At 42.0% G+C, this 22,985-nt stretch overlaps 1 protein-coding gene across 5 annotated transcripts in view; it reads left to right on the top strand.

The window, feature by feature from the left end:
* The first annotated feature begins 356 nt into the window (after positions 1–356).
* LOC149791189 (uncharacterized) overlaps positions 357–22,985 on the top strand; it is a 60,117-nt gene continuing 37,488 nt past the window's right edge. For all 5 annotated transcript variants that reach the window (XM_089969634.1, XM_089969635.1, XM_089969637.1 and 2 more), the window contains exons 1-2: positions 357–453; positions 2,099–2,299. In XM_089969634.1, the coding sequence (XP_089825760.1) occupies positions 393–453; positions 2,099–2,299 (262 nt within the window). In that variant the 5' untranslated portion in view covers positions 357–392. The remainder of the gene's footprint in view (positions 454–2,098; positions 2,300–22,985) is intronic.

Here is a 22,985-nt window from a genome sequence, read left to right on the forward strand (position 1 = left end):
GTATTCATTTTAAACGTGATGAGTACATTTAGCATTTGAAGAACCTGTGAAGTCATCAGCATCAGAGACAACCTGTTTTGTGAAATAAGTGTGTGAATAAATCACATAAACACTGAAGAATAATTGATTGACAAAATGTTAAATACCATACACGATATATGCATCATTGATAATTTATCTTAATACGTATTATTGACCGACAAAAGTCGTTAACATCAGGTGTATCTTATATGCCGAGAGATACGATATTTAATATATATATATATATGTATATATATATCTATATCTATATATATATATATATATATATATATATATATATATATATATATATATATATATATATATATATAGGGAAATAACTATAGCCTAGTAAAGCACTACATGCTGAAATGGCTTCCATGGGATTTAATGTGATGAATTGTTGCAGACTCTACTGGATCATAATGCAAGGTAAGCTTATATGAAAGAAGAATTCATAGGCTGTCATTTCATGGTATGTTCATGATATGGTTTAAACGTTAATTACGGTGAAATTAGATTAAATGTTAATTTGTTTTGTTTTACGGATTGCATATTCAAAACACATTTCTGTTTGAAACACTATTCTACTCGAATACCCCGAAAGTTATCTTTACGTTTTATGAGACCTCGGTGTCGAAAACGTTCTCCCTTTATAATTTGCTTTACTGTTACATGTGAAGAAATTTGAGAAATAGTTTACACGTTTGATAAGTATAGTAATTTCATTTTAATTTGAACATGATCATGAGTTGGACACGTTGTATTTCCATTCTAATATTTAACGTATGAACACTAAGACCGTTTAGGATTTACAATGTTGTACAGAGAAGTTAGTTTAACTATGAAAGAAGTAATGTTCTGTAATATTGACTTCATAATATTGATATATCCGATCAAGTATCCCCCACAAAAGTCAAATAAATATGGTAAAAACAATCAATATCTTAGTTATTCATTGACAATATCAGCCATATAAATCAGTTAGACAGCTGATCCCTGACACGTAAAAGGAACAAACTAACACCCTACTAAATAAAGTAGTAAATGCACGGTTTCCGATGATAACATGAACTTATCCAATTATCAAGTGAGAATTAAAACTGGCTTGGTTGACAGGCATGAAAACAAGAATGCATACCAGCACCGGGAAATCAGTTTGAATTGCTTCTTTCAGACCCAGCAAATACGATTATATTCCTGTAATAATTATGAACTGCTTTTTTTGGGGGGAGTCCTTTCTTTTAAACATGGATGATACCAAATATTTTGAGGGAGATAACTTTTCGTTAATGTCTTGTGCAAAAATTTTTAATTTCAATTTATATCTATTTGTGTACCTTTTGGTATATGACTGTATATATACTGTGTGTAAGTACTGTTCATCGCTACAAAATATAGCTCTCATATATAAACAACATATAACATATTGAGTAGGAAGGACTGTTATACGGGGTATATTACTACACTTGGAGATGCATACTCTGATATATCTGAGCAATTACTTCATTTCTATATTGGAATCTTGTTTCCTATGTTCCTATATAACTTGAGAGGAACGTCTTTCGATTATTCGATTTAATTACAAATTGCTAATTATACGAAAATGTTATTCTGGGACCATTGTGAATTTATGTAAAGCAGTTCTGGACCATGCTATTGTGATATATCAGGATAGTTGTCATACCGGTATAGTCAAGGATCTTGAATTAATTCGGAACATTTGATTCTTTTGGACTTGAGTAGAATTGTTTGTATTATTTGTATTCAACTATTGCAACTCTGAGTTCCCTCTAAATAGTCATCTATTTACTTTAGTAATTAAATTATTCGTTAAGTGTTTGAAATGTGGTATATCCTTAGGCAATGCGCTTTACTGCAGTTGGCTTCGCACTAACCAAACTACCCATGTTAATGTGCAACACAGCAACAAACCAACCCAAACCAAGCTTATGTGATTTGCAACAAGAAACCTCGAAAATAATGAGACATGAAAGTGCATTCAAATTAAAACTAAAGTTGAGAAACATGAACAGCAATATGAAAATAAATATATTTTATACGCTGATTTATCCAGTTTCAGCCAGTGGGGAAACGTTTTTAATGAATATCAGTGTACCGTGGAATGAATCCAGACAGTATTGTGAGGGTATTGGGAAGGCGTTTTTTGATGTTATTAAAGATGGGTATGACAATGCCCTGAAGAGTCTTCTTAACGAAACCGATCAAGCATGGGTTGCAGCCACAGTGGAACTAAGTCATTTCATAAAGCAACCCGGTAAGATGAGAGAGAGTTACTTCAGTTATACATATACATGCATACAAACACGCACACACACACAAATATAGGCATATATATATATATATATATATATATATATATATATATATATATATATATATATATATATATATATATATATATATATTTTTTTTTTTTTTTTTCACCCATGCGACAGAGAAAACTGCTTGTTTTGCTAACCTTACTTTTCCTGTCTCAGTCTAGTCATCTCAGACCAATCGTCTCAGTCAAGGTGTCCACGCGCTCAGAACTATTTTAAAAAAAGAAACCCTTCTTGTCTTCTGCTTTGCCTGACGTAGTTGTACTAACCTCAAACAACAACAACAACAGCAACAAATATATAACAAAAATATAGTAACTAAAGTTAAATCCATGTTTGAGAACACACCTTATAAAAACATATATATAGAGAGACAAAGACTAACGCAACAGCTGGTACATGATTTTATCACATTTTTGTAATTTTTATTTATGGATGCAATTTGTGCTGTATGGCTAGAGTTTATCTACCTGACATGGGTCCGTTAAGATTGTACACGTTACATGAATAGTCAAGTTCGAGATAAATTGAATAGTACGTTATGAGTAGTAATAGAGCGCTGTTTAGGGTCTATTGGAAATTTAACATGGGCAATACCTTTGGGTTGTATAGGTTCAATAGAAATCCAAGTCAAAATGGCATTATGGGGTCTTTGGGAATTTATCATGGGTGGGCATGTATAGGTCAATGGGAATTTAACATGGGAAGGGTACCTGGGGAATTGAACATGAGTGATGTGATGCTGTTCATATGGTCAAAACTATTCATAGGGTGAAATGCATTGATTGGGACAATGGTTGATGTGGACAAATATAGACAAAACTAAAACAAACAAATTCATATTCAAGCAAAAAAGATGGAAACACACAGAAAAGAGGACAACAATGTTCTAAAGAAAGAGAGACTCTAAAAAGAAAAGTATATTGTATCGGTACAAAACATTTATTCATTTGGTCTAAGCACGATCCATTTATTACACGCCTTTCTAAAATCAGTTCATATATAAGTTATTTACATTAAATGTTCATTTATAAGAAAAAGCTAAAACAAAACTAGTATGCTTTCAGGGGTCTGTGGGATATCATGAAATGAAGAAGTACAGATTTCTGGTCACGTTGCAAGTGTGTGCGTGGTTTGGAAAATGGTATAAATCGGATATACATGTTTCTTTTGACACTTGCAAAGTGAAGAGTCTGTGCAAGTGTCTAAAGGCAAAGTCACGTAACTTTGTATGGTTTGTAAACATTTCTACTTTAGATAATGTAAAGTATCACACGTCATTGTCACAACAGGAGGTTGAACATAGTGGGTTTGACAATTCTTGAGAGATGCCTCTAGTCAACTTCACAAAGCACTTGACTTGTCTTGTAATTTGGTCTTAGGAAGGATCACCTTTGTAGAAGCAACAATAGTGGTAAGAGCAATAGGAGACGTCGCCACTACTGTCGACAATGGGTAGTTCTGTTATAAACGGATCTAATATTTTTTAAAAAAAATATATATCAAATGAGGAAACAAGAATGTTAAATCAGGGTTGGTATATATATTGGTCAACGACAAAGTATTAGTGACATAGAGAAGGAGATATCTTTGCCGAGCAGGGTGGTTTTCTGGAGTACGTACGTGTCCGAAATGCATACTGTCGTCTCTAGTTCTTTTGGCGACAACAACTGTCTGTTTTGTTTTTTCTTGCAATTGTTTTCTTACGTGGTACGGTTTGAATTGAAGAGTCTTCAAAAGGAATAATATGTTTAAGACGCACCATTGTCAGTAGTTAATGGGGATCTTATAGGGTCTATGGGATTTATCATTACAGACCCCCTTGGGAACATATAGGGTCTATGTAAATTTAACATGGAGAAAAATCGTGGGAACATATAGGGTCTATGGGAATTAACATGGCCAAAAACCCTGGGACAATATAGGGTCTATGTAAATTTAACATGGACATAAACCCTTGGGACTGTATAGGGTCTATGTAAAATTGAAACAGGGAGGGTCTCTATTTTTTTATAAAAAAAATAAAATAAAAAAGGGGTAGGCAATGGAAAGGCTATCTCTTTTCGAGATATATGGCTGGCCCTGAAAAGGACCTTTGGGTTTTTCTTCTTCTTCTTTTATCTTCTTAACTTTTTCCAACATCTTCTTAATTTGTCCATCATTCCTTTCTTCTTCTTCTTTTCTGTTTCCGGCAGCCAGTCCGGGTGACCCATGGCCCGGAACTTCTCTTGGATTTTCATCCAGTTTGTGTTCAGTTTTTCGAATTCATCCTTTTTTCTTCTATTTTCTTCGTCTTTTCTTTCATTGGACCACTTTTCTTTGATCTTCTTGACCTCTTTGGTCAGCACATTCCTCATTAGTTCTTCAGCTTTCTTAAGTTTTTCTAACCCCCACTTTGCGAAACACCAATCTGTCCATTCTACAACGTCTTCTAAAAAGCACCTTGCACTTGTCACATGATCTATTGCTTCTTTTAACTTACCCACTTTGACATACGGTGGGTTAATTAAACCTCTGATTCTCTTCTCCTCATCCTCTATCATTTCTTTCACGATGTTTACGGCTAAGTGCAGGCTCTTTACTTGTCTTGTGACGAAGTCTTTTGTCACTTCATACCTCCATTCCTGTTCAACCCTTTCTGCTACACTCAATCCATCTACCATCCAATACCAACTTCCCATAAGATCGTTGTATAAAGCTGAAGCTGCTGGCATCTTCTTGTTTGCTTATTCCGTAGAATGAGCTCCAATGGCCAACACTGTTAGTTTTATACTGAAAGTGCGGACGTGATGGAAAACATCCCCCTAAAAAACATAAAATTGATCTTACCTAGATCATGACCCAACAACGCGCGGACGTGAAGGAAAACATCCCCTACTTTTTCATTTCATTTCATATAATATAACCCAAACTATACTCTCCCCATTTGCTAAGAAACAATAAAGAAACCCATAATCTACTTTATCACTTACAAACACAAACTCACAATCACACAAACACTCACCCTCACATTTTTTGAAGAAAGAGTTAGTGTTTATATTCACACTACTCTACCTACACACATTGGCAAATCGATAGTTATTTCTTTTCTAGAGTATTGGGTAGCCCTGAAAAGGGCTGTTTTGTTTGGAACTTCATGGGCACCTGGTTAATGGTGGCACCTTCGAGGCCTGGCGCCACATACGCATCTTATCCCCCAGTTACTTTTTACCTTTTGGGGGGAGAGAGCAGAGGTAGGATATGTCGCTTCAGAATCCCAATTTTCGCTCTCTGGGATTTTGAAATTTTTTCTTCTCTCCTTTTCCTCCTCCTCTTCTTTGTTTCTTCTTTCCTCTTTATATCTTCTTTCTTCTTCTTCTTTATATCTTCTCTCCTCCTCTTCTTTGTTTCTTCTTTCCTCCTCTCTTATCCTTCCCTCCTCGACAATGGCTTCCGCGGCCAGTTCATTTAATATGCGCCTGGCATATTCCAGATGCACATGAAGCTCCAACAGTTTCTCAAGTCTCGTGTTCATTTTTTGGTGTTGATCAATCAACAAGGGTAGCTGGACTGCCGAACGAGTTTCAATTTATACTGAAAGCGCGGACGTGAAGGAAAACATCCCCCTAATAACATAAAATTCATCTTACCTAGATCATGACCAAAAAAAACAACAACGCGCGGACCTAAAAGAAACACTCACTCACTTTTTATGCTACCCATCACTATTTTAAATTTTTTTATAAATCACTTCAATAGACTATCCACATACGCAAAGCAATTCAATCTCACTCCAAATATACACCTCAAACACTAATAAAAGATATCATTTTAATCTACTATCCACACCAACTTACTTTAGCTCTTACAAACACAAACACACCAACACATACACTTTCACTATCAATAAAGAGTTAGTGTTTATTTTCACACTACTCTACCTACACACACATTGGCAAATCGATCGTTACTTCTTTTCTAGAGTATTGGGGTAGCCCTGAAAAGGGCTGTTTTTTTGTTTGCTATGGCATTCTTTTTTAGTTTCTAAGAATGCGATGTCCTCTGAGGACAGACTTTCTGGCGATAGGTCTGCTTCTTCGGAAAGAGAAGAAGAACTCTTTGGTGTCGATACGACAATCGACAAAGCCTCTGTCAGCTTCAGGTTGTTGCTGCTGTTGCTGTTGTTGCTGCTGTTGCTGCTGTCTCTGAAGTCTGTACTTCTCCGTCCATTCTTCTTTTTCCCTGTTCACTTCTTCTCTGAAGAGCTCTTCTATCAGGTCTTCAGTGATTTTTAACATTCTCACATTCTCTATTTCTTCTGGCTTCGGTATCAGACTGTGTCTGACCCTATGCAAATTCACGTAGGCTTCGTTGAGCTTAGCTAGTTTGGAGCACATCTTCTTAGGAGGATGAGTCGACAATGGATGGCTAGACTGGAAACAACCCCGGTTATTATAGTGAAAGCGCGGACGTGAAGGAAAACATCCCCCACACGATTTTCGATTCGCAACGTTCAGTGATTGTCATGAGAGGGATAGTAAGAAATGAAAGAGCATCAATTCAACATTCTTATAGCTAAACAAAAGACAAAAGCATTTTCTCAAAACACAACATTTTTTATTCAAAAATCACTTAACACTAAACAACAACAACTCTAACATTTTTAATAATAATCCAACACTATAACATCAAACCATATTTTTTCAAATCACCAACATTTTTTCTCAATGGACAATCTACTTTAAACAGGGTTGACAACGTTGTGAATGAAATTGTGATTTCCACTGTTGGAAATCATTAGGCCATTGATGGACACTACGTTTCCTAGCTTGAGACAAAAGATAAGCATAATGGTCACAAAACCATCGATCTACTTTCACATCGTTTCTAGCAGAAGAACGAGGATCGAAATGAGTCACTAAATGTTCTAAGGAATAGCCCAGGCTGCGATGATGCAGAAAATACACACAGTACTGTCCACACACCAAGGAATCTGTGCCTTGTAATTTCACATTATTGAATCGGGTGGTTTGAGCATTTCTTCTCATAAAGTCGATGATATCGTCTTCCAAAGGGGGCAATCCGTACGAATCAAAATATTCCACACAGTCTTCTTGAGGAAAGTAGACGGCTACCCAGTGGGTTCCTGGGAGATGACTGTCGTCCGTGTTGATCACGTAAGCTTGATGGTCTTTAGGTTTGCGATGAGGGAGTTCATCTTTAGCACAGACGACAGGATTCCAAGAAGCCGTATACGAACTGTGGTTCAAAAGGTAATAAAGTTCCCAGGTATCCATTGTTTTTGTGTTTTTTCTTCACAGGTAATAATAAGTCGTCAATTCGATTCTGACTTTTTGCTTGAAAATGTCTGACGAATAAACGGTTATTCGTTCTGTTTCTTCACTCTGATTCAGGAGAGCTTCGATACGATGGATCTCTTGAGTGGTTAATGGTGGACAAGAATGTTCACGCAAGTCTTTATACCACTGGTGCAACACGTCTTTGTTCGAGATGAGACTCCAAGCTTCGTCCAGATACTCGTCCAATTTTTCTTCTTGACTCAACATCAGGCATTTATCGTGTTGAATTTGACTGGGATGATCGTTTTGACATCCATAACAATTTTTCTTGATCAATTCCGTCATTTTGTCGACCAAGTGTTTGGCAAAACAGGAGACTAAATGGGCTTCTTGTTCTGGCCATCTTGACTTCATCATGATCACTTCTTCTTCCACAGTCTCCTCACATTTCATGTCCAAAGTTTCTCCACTTTGTAAAGAGGGATAGCAGTCTTCCATGGCTTCTAATAATCTAGAATGACTTCTCTCAAACTGTTGATTTCTATGGTATTATCGAATTCTGCATACAGGATGACGTTCACCGTTTCATCAGGGATTCGGTTTGCAAATTGAATTTCCACACGAATCTGGCCAGATTTTATAGGGTGGAAATGTCCCTCGTCGCTGCCTTGGTCTGGAGTGAAATCGAAAGCCCACAAAGCATAGCCTCCGGCATAATCCTCGTACGTAATGCCGTGACTGGTGTTGGTTCCTAACTGACCCGTGGCTTCCTACAGGGACAAGTACGATCTCAAGTAATTCTTCTTCTCAAAGTCGGGTTCAAAAGGTCGGGTACACAAGGTCTTGCCGTCGCGACTGACTTCGATCTTGGACACGCCAAAGTGTCGAAAGTAGAAAGGATTTTTACCCAAATCTCCGTTGAAGGCTGTATTCTCGACGATACCAACGATCAAACGTTTCGGTAGCTGTCCTTGGAACAGATGATCTTCGATCATGGATCGCTGTCCCTTGGGAATGGTGAACGTTTTCACTTCCACGCGTCGTATGGGATACTTGGCGGTCGTTCTGCTCAATGTTTGACTGAGGTCGTTACCCACTTTAGGTAACACTTCCACGCGTCGTACGTAGAGCCTGGCTTCCTCGATGACAGTTTTGCAAGCAGTACTGCCTATCAAATGGAAAGTGGCACTGCTCCGATTCAGTCTCAGGCGGACATTCACCCCGTTCAGCAAATACTTCTCTTGCAACCACATGTCCAAATGCAAACGATCCATCAGTTCTAAACTTTGTCCGTTTTTGATTCTGTTTCTTCGTTCTATAAATCCGTCATTGTTTGGTGTTTTTTTTACATCAATTTCTAATTCTTCAAACTGGCCTGCTTCGTCAGCTTCCCATAGCACACAGGCATTGAGATGAGTGTTCTTGGCGTCTATTCCGTACGTCAAGAGATTTTCCAGGTACGCTCGATAAGGGTAAGTATCCATGCTGCTGCTGACCAGTTTGTTGTTCAAGTACAAGTCCACTCCGCTAAACAAGGAATGCATGAAATTGTTGACGGGAGCTATTACCTCATCGCCATCTAGGGGTGAATTGTCCTCATCGACAACTTTAACTTTCAAGTACAAGTAACTGCTATTCAGATCGATGTAATCTTCGGGCTGTCCTTTGATTTCAAACTCGATGGGAGCTGAGGCTGTCAATGAGGAGACGGGGTGAAATTCCACCCATTGGGATTCTTGCATCGTCATCATGGTAGGGGGCATGGCAAACAGATCCAGTTCCGTCTTGGAACAAGCGCAAGACTCTCGGTGCATCATTTTTTGTCTCTTTTCTCAATAATCGAAAACGTCTAAGTCTCGAACGGTTCTTCTTTTCTTGGTCTTTCTCGCTTGAAGTCTGGTGAAAGGGTGTTTTCTTCGTCGTCGTCTCTTTCTGCCTTGTCCTTGCTGAATGCCTGATTCGGTAGCTTGCAGGGCATTTATAGGTGTGTCTCGTCGGCCTAAAATGTCTTTGCCCGTTTGCAGCAAGACATTTTTGCCTGCCCTCATGAAGGCTTCTTTAGGGTTTTGTTTGTCGATGATGACATTTTGGAGAAATTCTTTGCCTTGCGTCAGTGCCGCATCTTTCAAGGCGTGCAATCCGCGTGTCACCATCGGTTTCAACACCGGGACCACCGAACGAAAGGCCGATTTTAACATGTCTCCTAAACCGTGTCCTCGCTGCTGAGCCACCCCTCGGTACACTGGATACATGACTTACGAGTCGTGAGAGAACCGTTTTCGAAAATGGAGTTTCACCGTGACTTTTCCTTTGGTGAATGGAATATTTTGTCCCAAATCTCCTTTTATAGTAATGTTGACCGTGTCCAAATACGACTTGCTGACCGACAAATAGTGAGGATGGACAAATTCGCGGTGGATGTGGTAAGTGTTTCCACCTTCCTCGTCAGTGTTCGTGGTAGAATCCACTTTGAAAGGAATGACACGCAGTAATGGCACAGAGGTGTGTCCCACCACGTTATACTCCACCGCACCGGAGTACACGAACATTAAATTCATTCCTTGGTTCAGTTCTACCGGTTTTCCAAAAGCTTTGTAAAAATCCATATTACTGTTGATCTTGGGGCTCCAATTGTTTGTGACCATTGTTGAATGTCCACCCAAAATTTCAAACAAAATACCATTGAACCTGAAGGACAATGTGTCCGTATCTGGAAATTTCATCAGTAAGCGACGAGCCACTTTATGGTACTCCAGGGTGACACTTTTTTTGATTCTGTTCAGGGCTTTGCCAAAGGCGAACTCGAACCTGTCCACAATAGTGTCCACCAAATGTTGGCCGCTAAAATAAAACCCTGGTGGAATTTTCACGGTGTAGATTTTGAAGGCTGGATTGCTGGTGGATGTTGTTGTGATCCCTGAAAACCCGATGTCAGTCATGGCTTCTTGTAATTGTTGGTTCAGGATTTCGACCTCAAAAAAGTTTTGTTTTTCGGTGATGTTTTGGATTTGTGTAGGGTGAATCATTTCTACTAAAGCCACTTCCCAATAGGCTTCGTGATCTAAGGGGATGGCTTGAGGTAATTTGGCCGTGTAACAGCACAACGTGTTGTGGGGAAACACCTCCATGGAACTGTCACTGGGTAAAGTTAAGTAAAATTGGTTTTGGTGACTCATAATTCCAGAGTTCTGTGGCTGTCCGAGGGGATATTACTGGATGTCAGAGGTGTGTCTCCGCCCAAAATGGGGTTCTGGTTGTGGTTGTTGGAGTGGTGACTGGCACTGGCACTGGACACAACGTTCCCGTTCGAGGAGAATTTCAGGGAGGGATTGGGAAGCAGGTAACCGATGCAACTGCTCAATAAAATGGTCCACAATTGTTTGTCTCCTTGTTGCAAACTCAAATTGGCGATGGCTGCCCCGATGACACAATACACCACGAAGATTTGGCAGAAAAAGACGATTTGCGTTTTAGGCACACGTTCTCCACACCACACCCACAAGGGTTGTTTTTGTAAATCTTGCACAGAAGAACTGGGTGAAGGAGGAGTGGTCGACGTAGCTGCGTCTGCTGTGTGAAAGGGCATGATGGTCACTTCTTTTTATAGTCGATGACTTGCGAAGCGTCGATCCAAGAATCGAAACTGGGTGGATATCCTTTCCAACGTACTTTGACTTCTTTGACACGTCGTTTGCCCACTTTACGGGTTCTGCGTTCGAGAATGCTTTCGATGTCGTATACGTCGTCTTCTTTTTTGGTGACACGTTGTAACTCGGGCAAATAAAACGTTCCTTTGAGTACTTCTCCGTTCATGTCTTCCAATTTATAGACGGCAGGATGACGGCCATGCACTCGTCCAGTGACGCGAAACAATTCGGTCGTCCAGTTAGGTAAGTAACCTTTGTCGAAAGTGCGTTTGGTTTTGCCAATGCGTACCCAATCTCCTACGGTCAACTCTCCACTTTTCTTGGGGACAGCCCTCGTCGGGGACGTACCGAACAGACGCTCGAACACCAGCACTTCGTTGTCGGGAGTCACGTCTTGCGGGGCACGTCCGATGCTTCGATGGTAAGATTGGTTGTACGCTTGCACCAGATGCGGTAAGATGTCGATGTACTTCAGAGTGTGGTGATGCGTAAAATATTTCCACATGCGTTCTTTCAAAGTGCGTTGAAAACGCTCCACGATGCTGGCTTTGGTTTCGGGATTCTCGGTGGTAAAAAAATGAATGTCACGTTTCTTTAATTCTTTTTGGAAAGCTTGGTTCAGAAATTCGGTGCCTTTGTCCGTTTGCCATCGAAGAGGGTGACGGCCGCTTTGTTTCAACACTCGTTGCAGGGCTTGCACTAACTCGCTGCTGGATTTGGAAGTCAAGGGCACGACCCAGGCAAATTTGGAAAAGACGTCGATGACACAAAACAGATATTTGTAGCCACGATTGTAGCTGGCCAAATGAGAGACATCGGCTAAATCGGCTTGCCATTGATGATCGATGCCTTCCACTTGGGTGCGACTTCTGGCAAACTTGCGTCGAATGGGTTTGTGTAAAGTGTAGGTAGCTTGTTCTTGTAACCATCGTTGCACTTGAGGTAAACGGAGACTTTTCAGTCGCGTTTTGGCAGCACGATACAATTTTTGAACTCCTGCGTAACCTGCAGGATGCGAGGGATCGTAGTAAATGCTAGCTAAGACTTTTTCCATTTTTTTGTGTTGATTGGTGTGTTAATAAGGCACCCACTCTTGGAAGAGGCTACTCTTTTTCTCTTGGGGTATTTTCTTGGATTGCAAGGCTTTGCGTGTGCGACCGGCAATAGGTGTTGAAGAGGAGGATGTCTGAGCAGGGGATATCGGTTCTTGTTTCACTTCTGTCTTCACTTTCTTTTTCTCTTGTGATGAAGAAGGGGTGGCCATCATCTTTTTAATCCATCCAATTCTGGAGGTAGGTGGTGTTGTTAACTTGCGTACTTTTTCTGGTGGAGTTTGAAACCCTTCTTCTTCTTCTTTTCCTTTTTCTGTCTTGGTCACGGGTAGTGGTGGAACTGGTACTGGTACTGGTGATGGTGATGGACTTTTCATCAAGGTCTTAAAATCTTTCAAAGTGGGTAAAGCTGTTTCGTCTAAAGCTTTCTGGTGAAAGAGTTGCAGTCGTTGCAAGAGTTGACCGTACTTTTGCGATTTTTCTGTTTCGGACAAATCTTGGCGATCCATCAAGGATTGCAATTCGTGTTGTAACTGGGACATCTCGCTCAAATGGGGATTGGGAGGTAAATGCGGGGTGCGTTGTTCTTGCCACCGATGGTATTCCATCCATCGTTTGTAAGGCACTAAAGCTAGTTTTCGTCCTTCCATGGGGTTGTTAGGGGTCGATTCTGAGATCTTGGAACTTCCGAGGCCTTTTTATCTTGCTCCCACCAGTCCTCCCAACATGGTTCCCAAGACTCCTTTCAGTATGGGGCCTAACAAGAGAGGTAAAATGCCTCCACGTTGGACCAACATCTTCTTTTTTTGACGAATGGGAATTTTCTTTCGAACCATTTGGCGAAGAACGTGACGATGTTTGCCTAAGCATTGTTTCTGGTGTTTGGACAAAGGGATCGTGCCTTTCAAAACGTTCAAACAACATTCGCACACGGTATCGATGACCTCTTTGGAGGCCGTTTGAATGAGTTTTTTTCGTAGGGGTGAAGAAGCTTTGGACAGGACAGATAACAGGTCCCCATGTTTAGCTAAACGTGGTGGCAGTCCTTTCCTTTTCTTTCCTTGGGGTTTTCTGGAGGGTGACATTTTTTGCTTGTGGTTCCGGGACATTCACCGAACAGACACTAACGTCGATGACTTAACGCACACCCTTTTATCTTTTTTTTGGGACTATCTCTTTGTCATAAAGGTGACAATGTTTTTCCCAAAATCACCAAGGAATCCTCCCCTTTGTTGACGCCTCTTTTTCTTGGAACGACTGTGTCTTTTCTTAGGGTAATGTCGATGCTTGGCTAAGCGCTTTGTCGGATGACGCGTCTGCCTTTGTCTCTTTCTTTTGTGGCTTCTTGGAGGTGACATCTTTTTTACAAGTTCACTGATACCCCGACTTGGTCACAGGCTCTTTTTATACTGGAACGCGTCGCCACTGATTGTCTTTACGTTTTATCAGTTTGAGGACAGGCATGACACGTCGTGCAGGGGTACGCAACGGACTAAATCGAGCCAGTTCTTGCTTGGACAAATCCAGTAAACTTTGTAACATGCCCGATCTTTCTTGGACTTTGATTTTGGGAGAAGGTACTTTGTGAGCAGCAGCCACTGCCACTAAATTGGAGGGTCCTGCCACTGGGGAAGTTCTTTTGGGGGTCATCAACGGAGATGTTCTTGGTGTGATCAACGTCTCCAAGTACTCTTCAGTTCTGGGTGTCATCAACGGAGAAGTGGATGAACGTGAGGATGCCGGAGACGCAGTCACTGCCGTGGCAGGTAGTGGTTTGCGAGTGTAAGGTTGCGTCCTGGCCGAAGTGCCTCTCTTGCGACTAGTTTTCTTCTGTGGACTTTTCTTTTTCTGGGGACTTTTTCTCTGTTTCTTTTTCTGGGGGCTTCTTTTCTTTTTCCGGGGTGGTGGTGTCTGGTAAGAGGAGGGTCCTGCCACTGGAGAAGTTATTCTTCTTGGGGACCTGGTCTTTTTCTTTTTCTTCTTGGGGCTTCGTTGGACTTTTGTCTTGGGGATAACTTTGGGGGCATTAGGATCCCATCTTAAGAGTGAGCGAATGATGACCCCTCCTAGAGTACCGCTCCCTCCAGGTTTCAAAATGATTTGTTTTTTGGTTTGAGTGTCGATGCGGGGATCGGCCAGTTGGACCAAAGCGACTTTGTTTCGATCGAAAAAGCGTTGGGTTTGATGAGGAATCTGAATGATTCCTTGGAGTAATTGACGTGCCGTCACCGTGAACCATCGTAAGACTTCTTTGAGACTAGCTTCTAAGACACGGGCTCGTGTTTGTGGATTTTTTTCTCGACTGATGCCATACAAGGCACGAATCAATTTGACGGGAAGATGCGACTGAAGGGACGTCATGTTCACACTGTGTGAGACAGACGAAAAAGGGTCTGAGGTTTTTATAGATTTTTTGATGGGGAGTGAAATGAAGTCGAGGACGGAGACGTGTACAGGACAGGCCCTCCGTCTTGGCACCAGTGGTGAAACAAGTGGGTACGAAATCGCAAATCCTCGGGGGTCGTAGGTTTCAAATCGACGAGTAAATAGGCGTGTGGCGTTTGAGTGGCATCGTCGTACGCCTGAGTCAGCCAAGGCGTTCCTAACTGTTTGGCTAAGACTTGCACTTGCGATTTATCTCGAGGGCTTTTAAACAAGACCACGTAATGCGCATTGAGACTGATGGTGCGATGGGCTTTACTTTGTTGAAACAAATTTTGGGTGATGTAAATGACACTGGCATTACGGTGATGCCCTTTGCGCGTGAACCACAATTTAATTTCTTCTTCGTCTTCTCCTAACATGTCGTCGAAAATGACCAAATGGGTTTGACGGGAGTCAGAGACGATGCCGTCGTCTTCTTTAGGAATGCCTTCCACAAACACGATGGAATCGCCTTGACTTTCTCGCAAGAGGCTGTACGCCGATTGCCACTCTTTGTAACACCACACGATCCGTTGAGGTGGCCGATCGATCAAATGATGTTTATGTTCGATCAAACGTTTGACGAATTCGGTTTTGCCTGAACCGCTAGGTCCAGCAATGAGCATGTTAAAGGGATGGCGAAGATACAAAGCCTCCCAACTGGCACGATCTAAGTGTTCGTCGATGACTTTGACAGTAGAGGAAGAGGGAGCAGAGACAGCAGAGGTAGCCATGGTGTGAGAAATGTCACTTGTGACACGAAAACAAACAAGACAAGAGTTTATATACTTTTTCAGAACACGTTTATTGAATGTTTTTTTATCAAACATGAATACGAAAGACAAAAATACATAAAAGCCAAAGGCTTAAGTACAAGGATAAAAGGCACATGATAACGATGAACGTGGAATAAACACAAGTGTCTGTACAACAATCACATCTTTTGGGTAATGTTCTAACCAGTTCAACAGGGGTTAAGGTCACACAAGTGTCCTCCCGAAAGGGTCTTTCAGGTCTGTCCACGACAGTCCTGTCCTGGGTGACGGGTTCTTCTGGCACCGTCACTAACACGGGTTGAAAAGTAACTTTTTTCCTTGAACAACTCTCGTGCATACTGGGCCACTTCTTGGGTCCAAGCCTCAAAATCCCATTCTTTCCAGGCACGGACATCTGTCCAATGGGGATGTAAGTCACAAGCTACACACACATCGTCATACACGTCTTGGGTAGCTAAAAGTTGACGAATCTTTTTTTTCCGTAGAGGTCGAGAAGTATCCAGATGAAAACGCAAGGCTTTGAGCAAAAGGAGTTTTTCGTGACCATTTAAGGCCATGGAGGTGGTAAGTACTGATCGTAAAGAGTCCACAAAGAATCGGCTGGTAAACGAAATCCCAAAAAACAAGTCACTAAGACACACACCACTTGTCGTCCCAAATTGAATGGATACAGTTCTTGTAATAATCGATGGTAATGATCCACGGTTTGAATATGGTCATTGAGTTCCTTCCACGGAATCTGTTGGATGACATGTGACATAAGTCGTGGCATGGCAGCCTGTTTTTATAGTCTCTTTGTTTCGGAAACAATACACGTACTTTCTAGCCAGAGATCTTCGTTCTCCAGTAGGGAATCTAAATCTTGCATACTGTAACCGAAACTTCAGAGTTCGTTTAGAAGTTTCCTCTTCCTCTAAGTAGATTCCACGTAAAATATGTTGATAATCCTTTAACTTGTCTTCCTCAATGTATTGCTGTAGGTGAATCTCGAAGTAACCAAAATCATGAACATTTCGATCATTCACTAACTCAAAGTGTTGAACAAGGTCTGACCACTGAAACAATTTCTGACGAATCAGTTCTCTTATACCATTCAGGTACCAGTGGTTAAAGATCTGGTGACGTAACGGATGCAATTGTTCTTTACGTTTGACTTGTATTTTCACCAGCTCTCGGTAAATGCGTTCTCTCAACTCCACAGGCAAAGCACGAATGTTCTCTAGCAAAGTATCCATGAATAGGTCATACTAAATCCTCTTCGGTCTGACACAAGAAATGTACTCTTTGCACAAACATGGTTTCACTTCAGTGTCAAATTTAAATCGTTTCACCACTAATCTACACATGACAATTCGTTCAGAAGTTTCCTCTTTCACTAAGTTGACATTGTGTTCAAGATGTTGGTAATTCGTTAACTCTTCCTCTGGAATTCGATGCAGTACGTTTACAATGTAGTAGGTAGAATCGTCCATACCAAACCATTCCTTTTTATAACCAGGAGGTCGTTGATCAATGTCTGTCCAATGGAACACTTTCAACTCAATCAGTCCTTGTATAGCCTGAAGGTACCAGTGGTTCAAACACCGGTGACGTAACGGATGCAATTGTTCTTTACGTTTCACTTGTATTTTGACCAGCTCTCGATAAATGCGTTCTCTCAACTCCACAGGCAAAGCACGAATGTTCTCTTGTAAAGTATCCATGAACAGATTATTATTATGGTAAGAAGTTACTTCAATGTCTCGGTCCCACTAAGGGTAAGTAATGACAATTCGGTGACCATCGAGCATGTTCTACGTAGGCCGAATCTTGCGGTTCCCAGTGGTGAAGTGTCACATCGCAACTGAAGCACCTGACTTTATCTCCTTCGCCCAAGTAGAAAAATCCGGCTCTGGCTAATTCTTCGGGGGTCGGTCCTCCCAGATACTTAGGCCATTTTCCTTTGAACGATTGAAGACGATTTTCAAAGTCGCAGTATTCCGACAAACGCACAGGAAACGAATATTCGTTTTTCACAGGTTCGTTTCGATGAGGGTTGAGTGACATGGGTAGGAGTTTGCTCAAGGCTGGATGACATCCGTAGGGGGGTAGACGTGAAGGTGAACATTCCCCTTTAAAACGAAACCCAGTAAAATGTCCAACAGGACGAGCGGCATCACTTTCGCATCCGACAGGTTTGACACGCACAGCATCACTTTCCATGATAGGGGTAGGGGCACTAAAGTTCCCATGATGCTTTACGGCATCGCTCAGGTCACAACGTACAGCATCGTATCCATCGCAAGGCTCACAATCGCACTCGTCTGCAAACTCCGTTACGCAATTACAATGGTAACCACATGGACAATCGCAGTTTCCTTCCGGACATTTTCCGTCGCAATGCCTGGGTCTTATCCATCCAGTATTAGTCACACTAGAGGAAGATACAACTTTTTTACAATCCCCAAACTGGAACGATGTCTCTTTCAAAGTATTCATCTTGTTTGCTCGGTCTTGGTAGTCACAATGAACTATCGATCTTGCCTAGGGTTCCTTTTTATATACAGACCAATACCGACGTGACCGTACGGTAAGGTGAAATGATTGGGAAGTCGAACTCGCTTCTGGTACACGATTTGATAAACTTTTTCCAAAGGTCGACTGACGATGTGGTGAGTGGGTAAACGTACAATCTTGTTCGGTTGGTAAGTGGTCACTTTAAAGTTTCCATCCTCTTCCGATTGCAAGGCTTCTTTCAATACCCCAAAGTTGACCACACGACTGGTACGATGATTCAGAGTCAGTCCTTTCACTTTGCACGTCGTGTGCACTTCTCCTTGTTTGTCCCGGTATTCGTAGCCGTAATTTTTGGGACCGCCACTGACGAAACTTAGAATCTTGTCGTCGGGATGCTCGTCTGTCCAGGCTCCTAAACGGTCTCCTTCGATGTCAGGGTGATGTTGAATCGGGTGATGGATGTAAATGCAACTGTCTGTGTCAAAGTACAGGACGCGTTCTTCTAACAGTTCTAAAGCTTCGTACAATTTTAAGCGAGCATGGGCTGTCACGTAAGCCGCAATGATGACATTTCCAAAGGGGTCGTCTTGTACAAAGTCCAGATCTTCTTCGTAATTGACTAAGATCAAATCCTCGCGAACGACGTCCACGTGTTTCATGAATTTGGTTTTGTCGTGAATCATCTGAAAGTAGCGGGAAGGTTCTGTCAAATATTCCGTCTTGGGTAAACACGGGCGTTGTGCCATTTTACCCCACAAGCAATTTAACATCACTTTGGCAAACGATCGCCTGCCTTCGTTTTTCTCGATGTGGTCTAAAGTGATGCCTTCTTGTTCGTAGTATTTCTCTTTGAATTGTATTTGGTCTTCGGGAGTGTGACACCAGGAAGGATAGCCGCTGGCTTCTTGCTTCAGTTTCAAAAAGGCATCCACGTAGTCTGCGAAAATGCTTTTCTGAGTAGGGTCACCCTTGTGGTATTGTTGTGTCTTGGGAAAGTGGCAAATTTCGTACACTTCTAACAGTTGGTATCCCATGTCCATAGCTTTGAACAATTCTACGCTGACCCAGGTTCCCGTCAAGACCCGTTCTTCCTGGCTGTGATGACAAGGCTGGTCTTGGTTGCACGTTTCGGCACAAGTACGGCACAAAGGAAACATCAGTTTGCCTTGACAATGGTGAGGTAAGACGGGATGGTATAGGTTCGTGGGAGGCAAAACTTTACACTTGATCAAGCCTTCGTATTGTCGAATGTTGACCAGGTCGATGTGTTCCGTGAACAATTGCGGGTGCCCTACAGGAAAGCGACAATATTTGCACACGTAGGGATACAGCGAACACACGTCCAAGTATTTGATTTCTTCTCCGTTCTCTTCGTCGGCTTGGTACAGCAAACAGGTGGCATTGGTCCTTCCTCCGTACAAACTATCCCTCGGGTTCAGCGGGTCCATGAACTGGTAACTTTCCACGAGGCGTTTAAACTCGGGATCGGTTTTCATACGGTGATCGTACTCGTGTTCCCACATTTCCACCACTTGGTATCCTTGCTGTTCTAACTTTAGGCGTCGCTGACAAGTGTCCTGGTACAAGTCTTCCATGGTTCGTTGCAAAAACTGATTTTTAGTGCCACGGTCAGGATAACAAACGGGACATCCGTGAAATAAGCAACCGTTAAACTCGTACACGATCTTGGGGTTTTCTAAGTCCCAGCCATCGACCGAATACGTTCCGATGGTCTTTTCGCCCCCTCCGTTGCGGGCATGCTGAATCCACTTGTCTTCCTTGTCGCACAAGTAATGTAACCAACGTAGGGCTTTGACCGAGTATTGACGCTTGACATAGTGGGTCGTTTGAGGACTGATGACAGCCACGGTGTTTTCAGGCATGAATCGTTGTCGATACACTAAGGAACACGCTTTGGCAATGGTGCAAGCTTCTTTCAAAGGATCGACCCCTCCGTGTTCCATGAACAGTTCTCGAAATTTTCCACAGCAACGCCGTAAAATGTCCACGTCGGAACGACAATACTTTAGCATTTCTTCCTGAAAGTCGAAGGGGTCAGAGGCATGAGCCTGGTACCAAGCGTAGAAAGCTTCTCGTTGTTCGGTACGCATGTTGTCGGGGTCGTAATAGTGAGCCTCAGGTAAATGGGGTAGAACGGCGTGTTGATTGGCTTCCGTATTGAAAAAGTGTGGAAAGTACCCTTTAGCCATTTCTGTCATTCCAAACGTTTTAGGCATTCGACTCAAAGGCATGGCCAAATAGCTCATCGAATCTTTAAACTGTACTTGTCCCACTTGCATGAAAATGATTTTGGCTCCGTTCAAAGTCACTTTAGGACGTTCGGTGCCATGTTCCGTATAGTATCTGAGAAGAAACTGTCCATCGTATCCGGAGAAATTGTGAGCCATCACCGTGGCATGACGATGACAATCTCCGTAAAGTCCGATGTCCTCTTGGCTCCACGTCTTGTCGATGGGGTCTAAGACCCATTGGGCAAAATCGGCTAACGTGTTTGGCCCCCGAAAGATTTTTTCACGCCCTCCAGGAATCTTGCTGCAGTGAGGGCAATGACTGAAGATAGGTTCTTGAATGCACTTCTCGCACGCTCGATGAGCCACGCAGAAATTAGGAATGTGAATGCCAGTCTCTTGCATGCATTCGAAATCGAAAAAGATGAAATTGCCTTTCTTCTTGTGACCGTCCTCTTTCTCTGGTGGGGGTTGGTATTTTTGCACGTAACATTGGTGTTCCAAGTCCACGATGTGGTGACAAATGTGACATTTCTTTTTTCCTGAACATACGTGTGCCTTGGTACTATTGGTACGTATGCCTTGTCCACACGTAGGGCACAATCTCAGGAGTTGACAAGCACATTTCTGATGTGAACCTTGCGTTTTCAGATGTTGTTGGTAACAGGTAGGGCTGACAAACGTGCGCAGACAAGTGGAACAAGGCACTGGTTCTTCGCTCAGACAGGGTGAAGAGGCCAAACATCCTGAGCATTTCGATCCACAATGCTTGTGTTGCTCTCGATTATTATAACCATGGTCACATTTCTCACAGTAATAACCGTATCCCAGGAATCCGGTGATACTGGTAATGGTATCGAAATGGTCATCGTGATGATAAACATGAATGTATTTTCCGTCCTTAAAATCTTGCCCTCGAAACAACAGAGACCCGCGCACTTCTTGAGGGTGCACTTTCAAAGTGTATCGTGGAGCTAGGGCATCTTGCAATTTTTGCATCTCAGGAATGCCACAGGGTGTGTCTTTGGACATGCCAGCTTTTCGTAACAGGAGTTCTGCTTCACTTCGTTGTTTGGCTCGGTCCGATTGTCGAATGTTCTCCCAGTCTCTTTTCCATTCTACCGTGTCGTTCTTGTTGGCATAGGTTCGTCCCACCACGATGGCACGGGCTAAACACATCTGGTCATGAGGATTGTGAATTTGGACAAGGCTACGCTTAATGCTGCGAAGGTCGTTCACCAATAACATCTTTTTGCGTCCGGTCCCTTGAGGAGGAGAGACGTGGGTCATGTCCAATGTGGCTTTTCCATCGGTGATGTCAAACTGGTCATTAGATTGTTGCACGTGTTGAATCTTGTCCATGACTTTGGAAGCGGTCAATTCTGCAGGGGTGCTAAACTCGATCCAAACAGGGGATTTCAAACCGTCGTGTTGTATGGAAAGTCTCAAGCGATCGTCTTCTTTGGGTTGACATTGTCGCTTGAGTGCAGTGAGCAGAGAATCCCACACTCCGGTGATGAACCCTTCTGCTTTCTCTAACGGTACTTCGGACTTGAAATCTTTAAACTTCACCGTGTATTTGTAAGCCGTGGTTCTAAATTTTCTAGAGGAGCGCTTTTCCGTCTCTCGAATGGAATAGTACTTTTCAGAGTTGACAAAGGGTGGTGGACTTGGTTTAGAGGGTTCGGATTCTGGTTCACTCATGTCCTCTTCAAAATCACTGGCATGAATTTGTGTCAATATTTCAGCCCTGGTACGAGGCGATAGATCACGTTTCTGCCTCTTACTTTCTTCTTCTTTCTTCTCGAATGAATGGGATCGTTTCATCTTGAAAGCAAAAAGTCAAATGACTCAAGTTCAAACACCATGAACTACTTTATAGTCATAGCAGACCAGCGTATATAAAAGGGTGTGTGTCTTGTCCTTTCACTATTCATTTCACTCTCAAGCCGAGCACAACGATGGAAGAGACTAACCAGATGGAACGTTTCGTCAGAGCTTTGCGAGGGGTCATTAGAAAATTCTCTTCAGACCAGCCTACGGACTACTCTCCTTCCTTTCGAGATAAAAGTCAAGATACTTGCTATATCTGTCAGAAGAAAGGGCATTGGTCTTCAGAGTGTCCAGACCGTCAAAAAACAGGAGCTAAAAAAGACAAAAGTAAAGATACCTGTTATTATTGTAAAGAAAAAGGACATTGGTCTCCAGATTGCCCAAAAAAGAAACAAGAGGAGTCAGAAGAAAAGAGGAATTCTTCAGAAGAAGAGAGGGATTCTTCAGAGGAAGAGAGGGATTCTTCTGAGGAAGAAAGAAGACAGATGAAGAAAAAGAAACAGGAGAAAAAAAGAAAAAGGGAAGAAAGCGAGGAGGAAGAAGAAGAGGAAAAGAGTGTGACGGTGAAGAAATTCAAAAAACAGAGAGACTAAACAAGGAGAAAAGAAGAAATCAATGAACTTTTTATTAAAGTGTTGTGTTGTGAATTGTGAATTGGATTGTAAAAAATGGAGAAAAGAATAAATGAATGATATAAGGTAAGAGTCTTTGAGTTTTGATTTTAAAATAAGAAGCTACACTCACGCACTCATACACAGGCACGTACTATAAGGGTAAAAATGGGTGGGGTTTATTTTTTTTTTTGAGTTATTGGCAAATTGAAATTGTATTTCTTTTCGAGATATGTGGGTGGCCCTGAAAAGGGC

Source organism: Sinohyriopsis cumingii, chromosome 9, assembly GCF_028554795.1.
Source record: "Sinohyriopsis cumingii isolate HCF-2022 chromosome 9, ASM2855479v2, whole genome shotgun sequence".
NCBI classification, from domain to species: Eukaryota; Metazoa; Mollusca; class Bivalvia; order Unionida; family Unionidae; genus Sinohyriopsis; species Sinohyriopsis cumingii.